This window comes from Phyllostomus discolor, chromosome 7, assembly GCF_004126475.2.
Source record: "Phyllostomus discolor isolate MPI-MPIP mPhyDis1 chromosome 7, mPhyDis1.pri.v3, whole genome shotgun sequence".
NCBI classification, from domain to species: Eukaryota; Metazoa; Chordata; class Mammalia; order Chiroptera; family Phyllostomidae; genus Phyllostomus; species Phyllostomus discolor.
In genome coordinates, this window is record NC_040909.2 from 29,130,479 (window position 1) to 29,146,423 (window position 15,945).

General features: G+C 41.1%; 1 protein-coding gene across 3 annotated transcripts in view; it reads right to left on the reverse strand.

Annotated features, from left to right (window-relative positions):
* The window catches only part of CPNE4 (copine 4), a 419,459-nt gene that overhangs the window by 121,118 nt on the left and 282,396 nt on the right, over window positions 1-15,945 (reverse strand). For all 3 annotated transcript variants that reach the window (XM_028518762.2, XM_028518761.2, XM_036030654.1), the window contains 3 exons: window positions 14,388-14,459; window positions 11,683-11,757; window positions 1,499-1,582 (listed from right to left, as the gene is read on the reverse strand). In XM_028518762.2, the coding sequence (XP_028374563.1) occupies window positions 1,499-1,582; window positions 11,683-11,757; window positions 14,388-14,459 (231 nt within the window). The remainder of the gene's footprint in view (window positions 1-1,498; window positions 1,583-11,682; window positions 11,758-14,387; window positions 14,460-15,945) is intronic.

Genomic DNA, 15,945 nt, shown 5'->3' on the forward strand with positions numbered 1-15,945 from the left:
TGACTCACTAGAAAAGTTTACAATCCCATTTCTTGTGAGACTCCAGAAGCCCCTCAGCAATAGGGTAATGGGGAGAAGTTCTAATGATTTGGGGGATAGGAGAATTTACCAATATTAATGAGAAGAGAAATGCTGTCAGGAGCAAAGGAGAGAAGGATCTTGTGAGAGAAGTCCAATAATACACCATCCTTCTCTGTTCTCCCCGCACAAACCTCCATTCACTGACTGCAGTAAATGCTTGAGTGGATACGACTTCTGATCCTCCCCAAAATTTATTTACTTCTGTAAAAGCCTGTCCCACCAAAGGAATCTTCAGTTGTGAAAAGATTCTATTCAGTGGTGGGAGACTGTCCCATTTGTATCTCAATCTATTCCCCAGGGATTAAGTTCCAGAGAATCACATTGTGCTGTAACATGTAGTGGACACACTATCCATACTCAACTTCATACATTTATTCATTCTTTTACCAAACACATTTTATTAAATGCCAACTATGCCCTAGATGATATCCACAGGTTAGTCCATGCAAGACCATTTAATTCTTGTCTGCTTTGAGTATGACATATTTGTCTCCCTAATGCTCCCACAACTCTGTCACTTCAGGAAGTGGAACTGGATTTCCAGTGTGGGGTACTGGGAACATGGCACCCCCACTATCATCCTACAAGTTACAAGGGCTCTTTCTTCCTTTGCCCTACCACTGGCAAGCTCAGTAGAGTCTTCTCCAAGCCAGTCATCAAAATTACCCCACTTCTTTCTTATCAATGTACTTCTCACTCCCACAGAATCTCTCTTGGACTTGTTTATAATAAAATGGGATTGGGATTGGTTATTGAGTGGTGTGTAGTAGTGGGTAGTGGGCAGTTGGATAGTGGAGTAAAAGTGGAGTTACATGAAGAAAAGAGGAAGGTGAGAGGGAGATGCTGCTGGGCCAAGTGGCTACGGAGACAGGGCAGCTGTCCAGATGGTAAGATGGACATGAGTCCAGTGTATGAATTTTCCCTGAGGAGGCAAGCTGCCTTTCCAAATTACAGTGAAGCTCAGGGTCAAAGAAATTCAATTCAAACTCCAGCTGTACACCTTGAACTGTGAAACTGGGAAAGTGACTTGACCTCCCAAAAGTTCAGTTTATTTAACTTCAAAATGGGGGTAATAATAAGCATGTCAAGGGATTGTTGTGAGAAGTAGATAAAATAATGCATATAAAATCACCTGGAACAATGCTTGGCACCTAGTCACCTTCACTAAATGTTCATATTTTTTATTATTAATAAGTTGCTGGCTATCTCCATTGAAGGACAATAATAAAAAATTTGGATGAGAAAGGGTCTTCTTTTCTTATATCTAAACTGAAAATAAAGAGTCCTCTTGAGAAGAGTGAGGACTCCATGTATGAGCACATAGCTACAGATTTAAGAAATGAAAGGGGTTTCTCAAAACAGGTCAATCTGTCATCTTTAGGGACGAGATGGCATAGCTGAAGATGACTCTTCTTACCTCAGTTCGATGTACAAGCTGCTGAGTTGCATCATCATTCATACGAAAAATTTCCAGAAAGGGGTCAGATTTACTGAAGAAATCCTAAAACAGACACATAAACAAAAATGAGCTGTCCCTTTTCTGCACAAATATATCTAATTCAGCCCTGGATCAATATCCCTGGATTTGATCCTTCCCTATTTTATTCTGCATTCCTGTGATCCAGCCTTGGCTAGAATGAACAGTTCTGAACTCCACATCCTTTGAGAAGTAAGTCTTTGTTAATCAATGTATTCTTCAAAGATCAATTATAAATGCCAGTTCTCTGAGAAGCAATGTAGCTGCTATCTTAACATGTTAATTGTAATTATTGTAGCCCATGTCTGATGTCTCCGTATCTTGACACCTCACAATCACCATGTAAGATCCACGTCCGGTTGCCTATGGGTCTGTTTCTAGTATCTGTTTCTTAGTTTTGCCTCTTGGTATGCTTGCTAACTTTTAAATACTAGGCACTGTGTAAAAAAAAAGATGATAAGGCCTGTAGATGAGTCTTAGCTTCTGGCAAAGGCCCAATATATTCCTGATTCCTTTCCTACTTGGGTATATCCCTAAAGAGCTCTATTAAAGAGTGGGTGTTTTATGAGGGCTATTCCTCCTTGACAAGCCCTTGAGGCCAATTTTTATTTGCAAGATCCTCAAAGGCTCTGTTTATCTCCATAATCTCTTGGTTCTAGCTCTTTGTTGTTCTTTCTCTCTGTGACATTTGCTCATTATGAATGCCTTGAGAGACGTCACTCGACTGTTTGGACTACTTCCTTTCTCTGAAGCACCTCCAAAGCTTTAGCCACAGCTCTCTCAGTAGCCCTGAACTCTTTAGCATTGGTTGCTTCCCTAGTTCCATGAGACTACCACAGCCTTTGCTCAGTTTCTCTATTATTACTACATATTTCTGCTAGGCTTCCCAGCTTTTTAATCCAAGTTGTTTACCAATCAGCCTTGAGGAATTGCCTCAGTGGAAAATCTGAATAGGATGCTTGATTCACCTCAATGGATTTTTTTCTCTCAAGTCTATCTGGCTCATCAATCTTGGCTGCCTTAGGGCTCTCAAACAATGTTTCTTGTACCTTATCCAGAGTTTATAGCTATTTTCAGTGGGGGAATTATGTAAAACAAACAGGTATTTTATTCCTGGAAGCAACCTAATCTTTAAACATTTGTTTTACACCAGTATTGTAAACTCTCAGAAAGGAGAACTGTGTCTTATTTTCCTTCATATTTCTATCATTTCTCCAGCATGTTCCATAGTGTCTAGCTTTTAGTGGTACACCGAGCTATTGAATGTTGAACCAATAGACAAATTGATGAAAAAAAATAAACGCCTGGTATAGGAAGTTCTCTGAGCAATAATAGTCTTAATTATGACACTTATTATGTATTTCAGCAGGGATCTCTCTGCCGCCCCCCAAAATCTAGACTGAAGCAAAGGAGAATAAAGCCGTAGCCATCATGGTCTTTAACACAACAAAATTTCTTAGGGGATACTCATCATGCAGCCTTTGTGCTTGATGTTAGACTATAAGAAAAGCTAAAACCTCTTCTTGGGCCTCCAAGAACCATCTAGTTTTGTGGTAAGACAAGTACACAAGTAAACATATCCGAAAGCTATGAATGAATGAATGAATGAATGAGAGAGAAGAGGGAAAGTTGACGGATTTTGACTGGAAACTATGGTTTTGGGGAGGGTCTCTGTAGAGAGGAAACAGACTGTGAAGGTGTGAAGGGTAAACATAGAGCAGGCACATTGAATAGCTTAGTTCCCCTGCAGCGCAGGATGTGTAGGGGAGGAATGTGAGACACTGCTGAGAAGCCAGTTCCCTGATGTGAGGGCCTTCATGCTCATCTGAAGTCTTTGCACCTGCCTGGAAAGGCAGTGTGAACCACAGATGGCTTTTGAGCAGGAAACAATAGTGGCTCTGTATGAAGAATCATTCTAGAAACTCTGTAGGATGCCTTAGAAAGAGAAGATGGAAGTGGGAATAATTATCTTTCCTTTGGCTGTCCTCCCCACCCAACCAGGAACTAAACACCAACTTCACAACACCCAGAGTCTGGAAAATACCCTTCCATTCTATTTCTGTAGGCACCTGATCACCACACCCTTACATTGTCAAGAACCCTCTTGGGCTGCTCTCATTTAATAAGTCTGCCCTGCAGACCTTACCTCCCCCCAGAATGGCCCGTTTTCCTCCTAGACACACAGCTAGCTGATTCCCACCTCATTGCATTTACTCAAGCATTCGCCCCAGGGGCTTATTTCTGTTCCAACACTCATCATAAGAAAATTGGAACCTCCTTCTCCCCCCACCTTCCCTAATGGATGTGGGCCATGTCAGTTTGTTCCTAGTGCCCTTGGGCTTCTCCAGGAGCTTCAGGCTTTGCCTCCTTTAAATAGTCTGTTGATCCCTCAGGGAACTGTTTGTGAATTGTACTTACAAGTTGCTGACCCCAGTGGAAGAACTCTATCGATTTTTTTTCCTTTTGATAATTTAAAGATGTTACCCTTCTAATTTAAAAACAGGAAAAAGAGAAAATAGAAAGATGAGACTTCCGGCAAGATGGAGGAATAGGTGAACGCGCCATACCTCCTCACACAACCAAGAACAGAACAACAATAATTTACAACAATGATTTGCAGTCATAATACAGAACTGTCAGAGGATTTATCTAAGTGGAAGTCGGACAGCCAAGAAGTTAAAGTAACCCGTACATCCAGACTGGTAGGGGACGACGAGCCGAGCGGGCGCGGGGCTGGCGCGGGTTGCTGGCACGCATAGGTCGGGGGAAATTTGGCGCAAAATCAGCGCAACAGCAATCCGGGGCGCAAGAGCGCAGCGGTGCGGTGATCCCTGAGTACGCAAGCAGCGGCTGGGGGAATCAGTGGGGCAGCGATTGTGGACCAGGGCAGAGCTCACGGCCCAGAAGCCCAGGGAAGTGTCTGACTCCAGGAGAACGGAACGGTCGCCATTGATCCCTCCTGTTCCCGCTCCCCCCTGCCCCCACATCTAACGTCACAATCTAGCGACTGGGGCGCCCAGCCCCGGTGAACACCTAAGGCTCCGCCCCCCAACGTAACAAGAGCGACCAGACCGGAGAATAAATAAATAATAAATAAAATATAGGAGAGATAGGGGAAAGACATAAGATATGTTTCCAGCAGAACAGATCGTCCCCCAGGACTCAGCCTTTTGAGTGACCAAGAAATAGCCATCTATCAGATGCACGTTCAAAAACACTGGTGATCAGGAAGCCTCACTGGAACTGGTGGATTTTGGATGCAAATTAATGAAAAAATGCAGATTACCATAAAAGAGATGCAGGAAGACACACGGAGGAGAAGCCAATTGTGAAAGGAAGGAATCTGAGTCTCAAAACAACACAGTGGACCAGAAGGAAGATAGAATCAACCAAGCAGGAAAGCATGATGAAATAAGAATTCAAAAAATCGAAGAAAAGCTTAAGACCATCAAGACACCTTTAAACGTTCCAACATCCGAATTATAGGGGTACCAGAAGGGGAGGACCAACAAGTGGAAAAAGTTATTTGAACAATAACTTTTGTTCAGCAAAAGTCTCTGCTCTCAAGGAACTAAAAAATCTAACATGCAGCACACTGGCTTCAGAACTGCTTTCAGGTTCTGACTCCACCATATATAACCTGGATGACCTGGGGCAAGGCAATTCATTTCCTCAAATCTCAGTTTCCTTATCCTTACATGGAAGAGTATCACCTTTTGCCTCATGGAAATGTGGAAGAATTAGAGAAGCTGATGTGTACAGGAAGTGTTGAGTCCAGTCCCTGGCACAGGGCACTCAAAAAGTGTTGCTGCTATGATTATTATTGATACAAGAGAGAATGCTGGAGGACACATTGTAAAGTACTATGAAAATATTGGGGATGATTATTATTAAGAAGGCATCTGATCTCTGGAAATGAAACAACTCATAAGGAGCTCTAAATATCTTAAGTGTACACTAAGAAATCTGTAATTTAAAAACAACAACTCTGCATCTAATTGTATTCTTACTTGACCACAATCTGAAATGTCCAGCTTTCTTTGCTTGACTATCAGCACTAAGATGGGGCCTTGGGACAGTTCAGTGCAATATGATGAATTATGTAGATATTTTACTGAAGTTTTGCTATGGTGTTTTTTTAATAACTTGGATGCCATATTACTCTGCCTTTTTAGTCCAAAATGAAAGACATTTAGTCAAGTGAGAGAGCAATAAGGCATCATCTAAGGTTTGGAACAGAAAAGGAAGCAGTGTACTTCTAGGACAGTGATCTTGAAAATAGGATATTGGTAGTAGAAAAGATTGTCTGAAAGATTTGGAGTCATATCCAGACTCTGTGGCTTCCTAGCCTTGTGATGTCAGGCAAATTGTTTAATTTGCCTCACTCAGCTTCATCTGTAAAGTGGAAATAATAATGCCCATCTTGGGAATATGGTTATGTAGGTTAGACTCTTGTCACCTGGTACACTGGAGATGTTCATTAGTTATGATTTGCTATCATTAATGCAGGCTGGATTAATTTTCAGGCAGCTGTACTTGAACATAGTAAAATCACAGCACAGCAGGTAGAGGTGTAACACTGCTTTAGAACAGAGGTCGGCAAACTATGGTACGTGGCCCCAATCTAGCCCACTGCCTGCTTTGGTGAATAAAGTTTTATTGGAATACACTCATACATTTACATATTGCTTATCTCTGTCTTCATGCTCCCAAGGCAGAGCTGAGTACTTGGGACAGAGACCATATGGCCTGCGAAGTCTAAAATATTTACCATCTGATGGATTGAGTGCAGGCTATGACCAAAGTGTCGCAGGTTCGATTCCCAGTCAGGGTACATGCCTGGGTTGCAGGCCATGACCCCCCAGCAACTGCACATTGATGTTTCTCTCTCTCTTTCTCCCTCTCTTCCCTCTCTAAAAAATAAATAAAATCTTTTTAAAAAGTCCTTTAAAAAATAAAAATAAATAAAATAATATATTTACCATCTGGCCCTTTACAGAACGTTTGCTAACCTTGGCTTTAGAGACAGACTTGTTGCTTACACAGCACCCAACCAAACTTGCATCATGGGAGCACTAATAGTGCAGCTGAGAATGATTGCTGTTATAGACGTGGAGACCACCAGTGTGAGAATCAGTTCCAACACACCAACGTGAATGCTTTCCTGGGGGGGCACGGTGAATGGGAGAAAGAATAGTACCTTGTCAGCTTAAATGTTCCAAAGTGACTACTTACTATTTACTTGTTAGATTAACTGCTAATTAGCTGCTAATGTGATGAGGGTGCTTTAAAAGGTAGAAAGCCCACCTCTTCACAAAGTAACCTGCACTGCTACTGGATAAATACTAAGTTATTTCTTGCAAACTTCATCTACTGTACCTGCCACTCTCATTGAAGGCTACCTCTCAGATTTCAAGAACTCTGGATTTCCATTTCAGGTAGATGGTCTGCTGAACAACATTGGAAAGACAAGTTAAAAATGACAGTTTCTATCAGAGTAAACGGGACATTGCTCCGTCATTGTGGTTTGCAAAAGTGCCTAGTGCTCCCTGGTATACCCTACAACAGTGGTGCGCAAACTTTTTGGTCTTAGACCCTTTACACTCTTAAAAATTATTGAGAACCCCAAAGAACCCCTTCTGTTGACATGGATTATGTCTATCAATATTTACCATATTATAAATTGAAACCAGGAAATTTAAAAAATAGTCTTATGGCATATCATTTTTAAAACAATAAAAATAAACCCACTATGTCATAACAAAAGTAGCATTTTTACTGGAAAATAATTATATTTTGCAAACTTAAAAAGAGAAGAATGGCATTATTTTACATTTTTGTAAGTCAGCTTAATGACTGGCTTAACAGAAGGCTACAGGATTGCCATGTTTGCTTCTCCATTTGATCTGTTGTGATATTAGGCACCATGTGGCTTCTGCAAAACTAAGGTACATGTGTGAGAGAATGAGAGTGTAGGTAGAGAACAATGTCTTAGCATTATTATTATGAAAATATTGTTGACCTCATGTATTTTTTTGAAAGGGGCTTAGGACCTTGGACCACACTTTGAAGACAGCTGCCTACAGCATTCCCTTCACCTCCCTCCTCCCTGGCTTCCTACTTCCCTAAAATACATGAGAACACTCCCAAGTCCTCCACATCTAAGACCAATCCAACTGGCATTCAGTAACCTTCTTCCCTGATGAAATACGGAAATGTGTATGTCTGTGTGTGTATGTGTGTGGCCTTGGGTAAGTCATTTCACATCTCTGCACATCAATGTTCTCATCTGTAAAGAAGGCAACTGCATTAGACCAGAAGCTTTCTGTCTGAGGTACTTGGATACCTAGGATGACCAGAATGACTGCAAAGGGGCTGGAGATCCAGATCTCCTATAACTGTAGTCTGAATTGTATACAGCATATTTTCCCCACATATTCATAATGCAATTTTTCAAATGTACCTAGAAATTAGCTGCTGACATGATACTTCTTACCCATTTTTTAATTAAGAGCTTTATTTATTTCAGTGGTTTTTTGTCATGATATATTTTCTCAATTAATAGATATGATAAATTCAACATGTAGCTAGCTAGAACATCATTTAATGCTAAAAGCTGGAAAGAGGTCCTTCTTGAGAATCCCTGGGAACAATTTTTCTAGCTGCGACTGAAATAATTGTACTATTTTATTCTGGTTTGACTACAAAAACACTGGGGCAGGTTGCATTTTCCAAAGATGGCTACCACTATGTCCACTGTCCACATGCTTTTCTACCATATGACTGTGCCTCTCCCCATCAAAGCATGGAGTCTGACTCTTCTCTCCTTGTCTCTGGGCTGGCCTTATGGCTCACTTGTAACCAAAAGAATGCAGCAGAGTGGATGATGCATGATTTCCAAGGCTACATCAGAAAAGGCTATACACAGCTTCCGTCTGTCTCTCTTGGAAGCTCTCTCTGGGAAAAGCCAGCCACCGTGCAGGAAGTGTGGCTAACCAAAGACCACCATGTAGGCACTCTAGCTGAACAAGCCATCTGAGCCGAGCCTTTCAGCCACCCCACCTGCTAGGCATGTGAGTAAAGCTAGAGGGGGCTCTCCAGACAAGCCCTTCTATGTGCTGAGTGTAATGAATGACTTCTGTCAACATCATTAGCAGCAGCAGAATTGCCCAGATAAACCCTGCCTGAATTTCTGGCCCCCATAATCATGGCATATAATAACAGTGTTGTTCATTTAAGTCACTGGGTTTTGAGGTGGTTTGTTATTCAGCAATAGATAACCAGCACAGTAGTAATGTCTTTGGGTAAGTCATCAAACCAATCACAGCCTTTATTTCCTGAAGAGGCTGTATGAGATCATCTTTATGCTATTCTCTGGTTTCTTAAATTCTATGCCTTGCCATCTTTCCGCCAGAGACCATTCACCTTCCAGTCCAAACTGAAGCAATAGCCTCTGCTTTGTTCTGAGAAGGGCCTGCTCTTCTGTGGTACTAAGGAGTCTGGGCAAGATACCAGCACATGGTAAGTGACCTGGAGTCTGCAGCACTGGGGCACTAAGGCTCAGCAGTGACCAGGGCACTGGGCAATCAGCACAGTCAAGAGGGGAATGGCCATCTAGAACCATATTAAATGCTACATGGGGGCTCTTCCAGGTTTGTGAGCAGTGCTCGTTGGACTGAAGGGAAACTGTTCAAACCCCTTAGAGCCAATGGGCCCACCAACAAACCCCGAAGTCTCCTCGCACTGTGACCTAAGTCAGAGGACAAATTAGTGGTACTTAAGAGACTACTAGGAAGAAAGAGGGCATTTTAAGCCATTAAATGAGGGGCTTAACACTGCTACACACTCACCCAATGGCTTATAATAGTGCCAGGAAAGACAGTTTGGTGAATTGTTCTGAAACCTGGGGATGTGATCGGGAGAAAGAGAATAATTGTCCCAAGGAACTGAAGTTGAAAAGCTTACGCCCAACTGAAATCAATGCACACTGCAGCTCCCAGCACCAAGCTCATGGAATGTCAAAAGGTAGTAGTTTGTGAAAGTTTCACACAATCTACTCCGGACAACTAAGAAATTTAAGTATAATTCATTTGTAAGGATAAAGTCTTCCCTGATGTTCCAGGCAGAATGAATTACCCTTTTCAGGACACTCTGGTTACACTTTACGTGTCACATGCTGTCATGGCTGTACTGTTATTATTTCATTTATTGTTTGTAGTTATATTTCACTTGGTGAATTGCAGGTTGTGGGCATGAGACTGGTTTAAGGCATGTTTTTTCCCCCATCTCCTGATGCAGAGCAAACATGCAACAAAGGTTTGGTAAATGGCTGATGCATACGTGAAGAGATGAACAATGAGAATGAATGAATGAATGCACCAACGGGCTGAGAGGTTTTGTAGGTGAAAATGAACAACCTATGCTAGGGTATAAGCAGCTGCTTATGACTTTAGGAAACTGCTTAAGATACTGCTTTACCTTTTTCAACCTAATGCCTATAAGCAATTAGGCTTATAAAAAAATGATGCCACACCCCAAAATCCCCTCTTCTCTGGCTGTACTCTAGGAAAATGGAGTCCTTTGTGAATAGTTATTAATGTGATATGTCTTCTGATTAAGGATGTGGTTGAAGGGAAATCATAAATATATGGTGTGGACATCCCCCTTTTTCTTTTTTAAAGAAGTAGAGACTGTGCAACTTTTTCTGTATACACAAGAAAAATATGGCCTGTGACTGGGTGGAAGATGTGAGATATAATAGAAAGAATAGAGATGAGAGTTAAACAGACATGGAACTGAAATATCAGTTTAAACATTTATGTGGTGGCCCTGAGAACATGCTTTGCATGTTACAGGGGGAGCAACTGACCAAGGGCCACAGTTATACTGCTTGAAAATTCAACCTTGAACTTGCACCAAGGCCTGGCTTCCCATGGGCTGCTCCCAGCCAGGGACTGTATGTGTAGGCAAGGATGCCAAGGACTAACTGCAAACTAGATGTTACAGTATATAGTAAACATTACTGATCTTCAGGATCTAGTTCTTATGGCCTCCTAGAGGTTTGTGATTTTAAACTTCATACCAAATACTTGGGAACACATTTTGAGCTACTTGGTTACTTCTCCCATGAGCCTTGTTTTGATGGAATTGTTTTTCAGTTCAGCAAAGTCCTAACTGCTTATTCATGCTAAGATTAACTGGTCTCATTTGGCTATTAAATAAGGAATGAGTCAGATAAGTGAAGAGCTTGGTTCAACAATTACACTCAGTAAAATGGATATGACTTCAATTAGAACTTGGCCTTGTGATCAATTCCTAAATTCTGAAGCATTCCCTTTTCTCATAACACTCCATCTAGCCTTGATTCCAGGATAACCTGCAGGTGAAGACTACGGAATCTGTCAGCTGGTTTTGGCTGTAGGACTCCTTGATGGCCTTGCTGAACCTTCTAGACTGCATGGCATTGCAGCATACTGCCACCCACCCTTCTTTCCCCTCTCCTTTCCTCATCAGACTTGCACTGTGGTCTGTCAGCTCCCCCAGACTCCCTCCCTCTGTTCCCTCCACAGGCACGTCTCCTAAAAAAATCCTTGTATATTTACTCCTTTCTTGGATTATCTGGACTAACACATGTGACCTTAGACAAGTTGCTTCATCTTTGAATCTGTTTCCTCCTCTACAAAGCAGTGTTAATAATGCCTGTTGCATGGAAGTTATATGAATGAATAAATGTGATAATGCATGAAAAGCTTTTAACTCTAGTAAATATAGGTGCTTAATAAATGTCATTTTTCTTCCCTTTCACATCTTTTTTTTTTCCTTTAAGGTGTCCCTAGCAATGGGGTTAAATCATACTTACCCACACGCATCTGACCTGTGGCATTTGGGAACAAAATGAAGTCTTGGTGTAATAAAAATGCCCTGTTTTAATTCGAGTCCCTCCCCCATCTCCTTAACTAATTCACAGTTTGGGAAAAGCCTTACTTTTCAGATCTCTCTGAAATCTTTGATCTGTTTAATAATGTGAATTGAAAGGGAAAACATAGCTGTAGGGGAAAATCTGATTAAACTTTGTGTGCTGGCTTTATTACTTCCTTCAGTAAGGTTAATGCCAAACAGTTTACCTTGTCATCCAATTTCCGTGCGTTGAATGCAAGTTCAACATAGTCATCATTGCCAGATAATTCTTCGGCAATCACCTAAAGGAAAAAGCATGCATCAGCTACCGTAGTGGTTGGACCACTCAGCCCAGGAATTCATGAACAAATTTTGCTCATACTTGGTTCAAAAATCAACAAAATCCAATGCTGGGAAAGGAGTTTTTTACAATGTTAGTGAACATGGCAGAGCACTTCCAGGTGCTCGAGACAACTCTCTAGAACAGACAGCAGTAGATAACTAGCTAGGTTTCATTTATGCTAAGTGTGAGAACACAGGAGATGGGGCAGCAGTTAGAAAGAGCTTCTTTCCTTATGGGTCACACAGCATTGGATGGACGCCCATAAATAATTTTGCATGTGCACACACACACACACACACACACATATTTTTCATTTGGAAAGTTGCAAATAAGGAGAAGCAGTAACATTTCTCCACTGCTTTGAGTCAGACTAACATGGCATGGGAAAATAAACCGGTCCCTACATTCTTTCCAGACCAATGATTATATGGCCATCAAAAAAATGTTCTAATTCCTGTTTTTCAAAAAAGACTCTCCCTGGGCTTTCTGAGATGTGAAGATAGATAGAGAGATATCTAAGCCCTCAACTCTGATGAATAAAACTTCTGACAAGAATTTTGGTGTAAGTGAAAAGGCAGTGTTACCTAAGAACCTCTTTCATGATGTCACTTTCCAATATTTAATACTCAATGACTTCCAAAGCCTTAGAACAGAAATTGGTGGAAAAACTTATGGGAAAAAAGCAATAATGGCAAAAATCTAGGGACCAGCCTAGTTGTAGATAGGTTCAACCATTTATAAACAATGTTTAGGACTTCACCATGCATTCAGAAGTGGTAGCACATGGTTACCCTTATCAAATTGGTTACGTGGAGACACTGAGCTTTAATTCAAATATATCTCCACACCATCTGAACTCAACTTATCCATTATGATTTGGGTCCACAATGGTAGCCTCTGGGAAATTTTATTTGACACCTAATATTAAAGCCAAAATGTTTGCCTACTGAGGGAAATCCACCCCCAAACCTATGACCACTTAAGAAGTAGGAAACATGAGTCCATATAGACAGTAAAAACTCAAGAACTTCTTGGTAAACCAGAAACCACCCTATTTAGATTTTTCATTTGATTCTCTTCTGCACCAAACAACCTTAATGCCTCTAACACTCCACTTGAGCAGAGGTCTTTAACTGTTCTGTGGTCACAGACACCTGTGGAAAGAGGATGAAAGAAAAATGGGCACATATGTTCAAGTGTTTTCCAAAAGCTAATAGAACCATTGTTTGGATCCAAAGACTCAAGTTTAAGAGGGGTATTTAAGTATTTAAAATTAAGGAGAAAAGGTTTCTGTGGGATGTGCATAGAAAGAACATCTCCAAGGTGTTTTAGAGGAAAGGTGGCAAGGCGAGGTTTTGTTCCCATGAGAAAGAACCACGGCAGATTTCACATCTGGGTTTACCACCCCAAGCCTTTGCTGGGTTTTGGGGTTTTGGAGTTAGCCTTTGGGTCCATGGCTTTTTGAAGTACCCATGGGGTCTTTGAAGCCATTTGAACCATTTGTTCATGATTGAACATAGCCTTCAAGAAAAAGTTTTGATGTGACTGCATTTCAAATATTTAAGCAACAAGCTTAGTTAGGTAATTGTAAGGATGCTCATAACCTTCACCAGTAGGAATCCTTTTGAATTTTTCCTTTGAAAAGTATTTTACATTAAAAAATATAAATCAGTCACTTCCAAGTTAAAAAATGTTTAAAGGAACTCAGGAAGTTTGCTTCCTGGCAATTTGCCTCCCTAGCAATTTAGATTCTCCTGGTCCTTTTTTCTACCTTTTACTTATTAATTTATCTTGGTCCACACATCCAATGGTTAGACCACTTTCTCTAACTTTTCTCAAAGGATCTAATACAAGACATCAAAGTTTCAAACCTAGGAAAATCTAAGATTTTATCTAGAAGTGCTTCTAGCATTGCCCATGGAATATTCTGAAATCACATAACGTTTCTATAATACACACTGTCCAAAATAGTAGCTACTTCATTAGTAGCTATTGAGCACTTCATATGTGGTTTGTGTGACTAAGCAATGAATATCTCCTTTTATTTTATTTTAAATAATTTTATTTAAGCTTAAATAGTCACATGTGGTGAGTGACTACCAAATAGGACAGCATAGTTCCAAACTATTATATTAAAGAAGAGAGTTAAATGCTGGGCTCTCTGGTCCATAGGCAACAAATCAAACCTTGTGCTAAATGTGATTATGGCAAATTTCTAATTCTCATAAAAATGAGAGGCAAAGAAAGGTAGTTTTGATTATTTGAAAAGCCCCACACAATTTCATATTCTTACTGAGCTCGATGACTCCATCTCTTTCCCCGACTAAAACCTATATTGTAATCGCAGAAGTGTTTAGTAAAAACAAATGGCTTCATTTTCAGATCCTTTTTTCTTTTACCCCCTTTTCTTAGGTGTGAAAAGGTCAAAAGTGTATTGGCAGAATGGAGAAAGCAGAAAAACAAAGAGGTGGCTCAGACAGTTGAGCAATTGTGGCATCAACTCCCAACAGCCACGGGGTGTGCTTCCCACAAGTCTGATGTTCCCGGGCCAGCTGCACCAGGCACCTGGGCAGCCTAGAGAGGGCTTACCGTGATGGAGGACTTCCCTGCAGTATTCCCGTGCTTCAGCAAGGATTTGGACAGCTTTCTCTGGGAGACAATCTGCACAAAGGAAACGAAAGGTGGAGATATAGATCATACAACTGCAAGTCTATTTTTAAACTTTTCCTCTACAAAATTCTGCATTCACAGCTCTGCTTGGAATTGATATCTATGTCCATTAATTTTCCAAGGACTGTCCATGAATCTCTCCTAAATACAGGTTACTCCCTGTTTCCTCTTATGGCTTGTGATATAAGAGAATGTGTGATAACTTACAGGTAATTTAGTCAATTAGGAGGTGGTTTAATTGTTGCTGAGGGATTGATATAGAAATTAGATGGCAAATATTGGATATATGTACATTAAGATAAAGTAGATGAAGTTTCAGAATGATCTCAAATTAGCACTGAAACCTCTGTGCAAAGTGGGGGATGGGGTGCAGGGAGGGAGAGAAACCCAAGATCTAAATATACACCTTTTGTATCTATTACCTCTAGAGTTCTATTTTTAATATAGTCATTAGGAAGCTATAAAGTAAGTCATCAGGAAACTGATGCTCAGACAAACCAACAAGAGTAATTGGGGTCTTCATGATTACATGTTAATGCACAATGTGCAATGACAATGCAAATTGTTACTATATTAGGAGCTTTTTATAGCAGAACCTACCCCATCCCTCTGTTCTGCTCTTTCTTCTTTTTGAAAGAGGGATGTGGCAAGGCATTGAGGCCCTGATGGGCATGCTACCCATGATTCCCAAAGGAGAAAAGGCTTCAAAGAATCAAGTGAAAACCATGCTCTTGTCTAGAGAGAACCAAGTCACCCCTTGGATTAGGCAGCTTCTTGTGTAATTCCCTCTCCTTGAGTGCAGGATGGATCTAGTGGCTTCCTTCTATTTTTTTAAGATTTTATTTATTTATTTTTAGAGAGGGAAGGGAGAGAGAGAGAGAGAGAGAGAGAGAGAGAAACATCAATGTGTGGTTGCTGGGGGTCATGGCCTGCAACCCAGGCATGTACCCTGACTGGGAATCGAACCTGCGACACTTTGGTTCACAGCCCGCGCTCAATCCGAGCTATGCCAGCCAGGGCTTGGCTTCCTTCTAATGAAAGGAATACAATAAAAGTGGTGGTATATCACCCCTGAGATGAAGTCCCTGACTGACTGTGGTCCCTTTTGCTCACCATCTCTCACTGTCTTTCAGAGCCCCCCAGGGAAAGCTGTGAGAACCCCTAGAGAGCAGTTCATGTGGCCAACACTTGATGTCTCCAGCCAACAGCCAGTCCCCCAGGCTGAGCCTTGACATAACTCAACAGAAGCCCGGGAGAGACCCCCATCCAGAGGACCCAGCTCAGCTGCCCTCTACCCCGCTAATTCCTGACACACAGAAACTGTGAGATGTTTGTTTTTTTTAAAGCTGTCAAGTTTGGGGGTAACTTTTTATGCAGTATTATGTAACAACACATGTATTATTTCCAGAGAGAGAGTGAGGAATGGAGATCACTGTGAAAAGCAGGGAGAAAAACCTATTCTCTGAAATTCTTATAT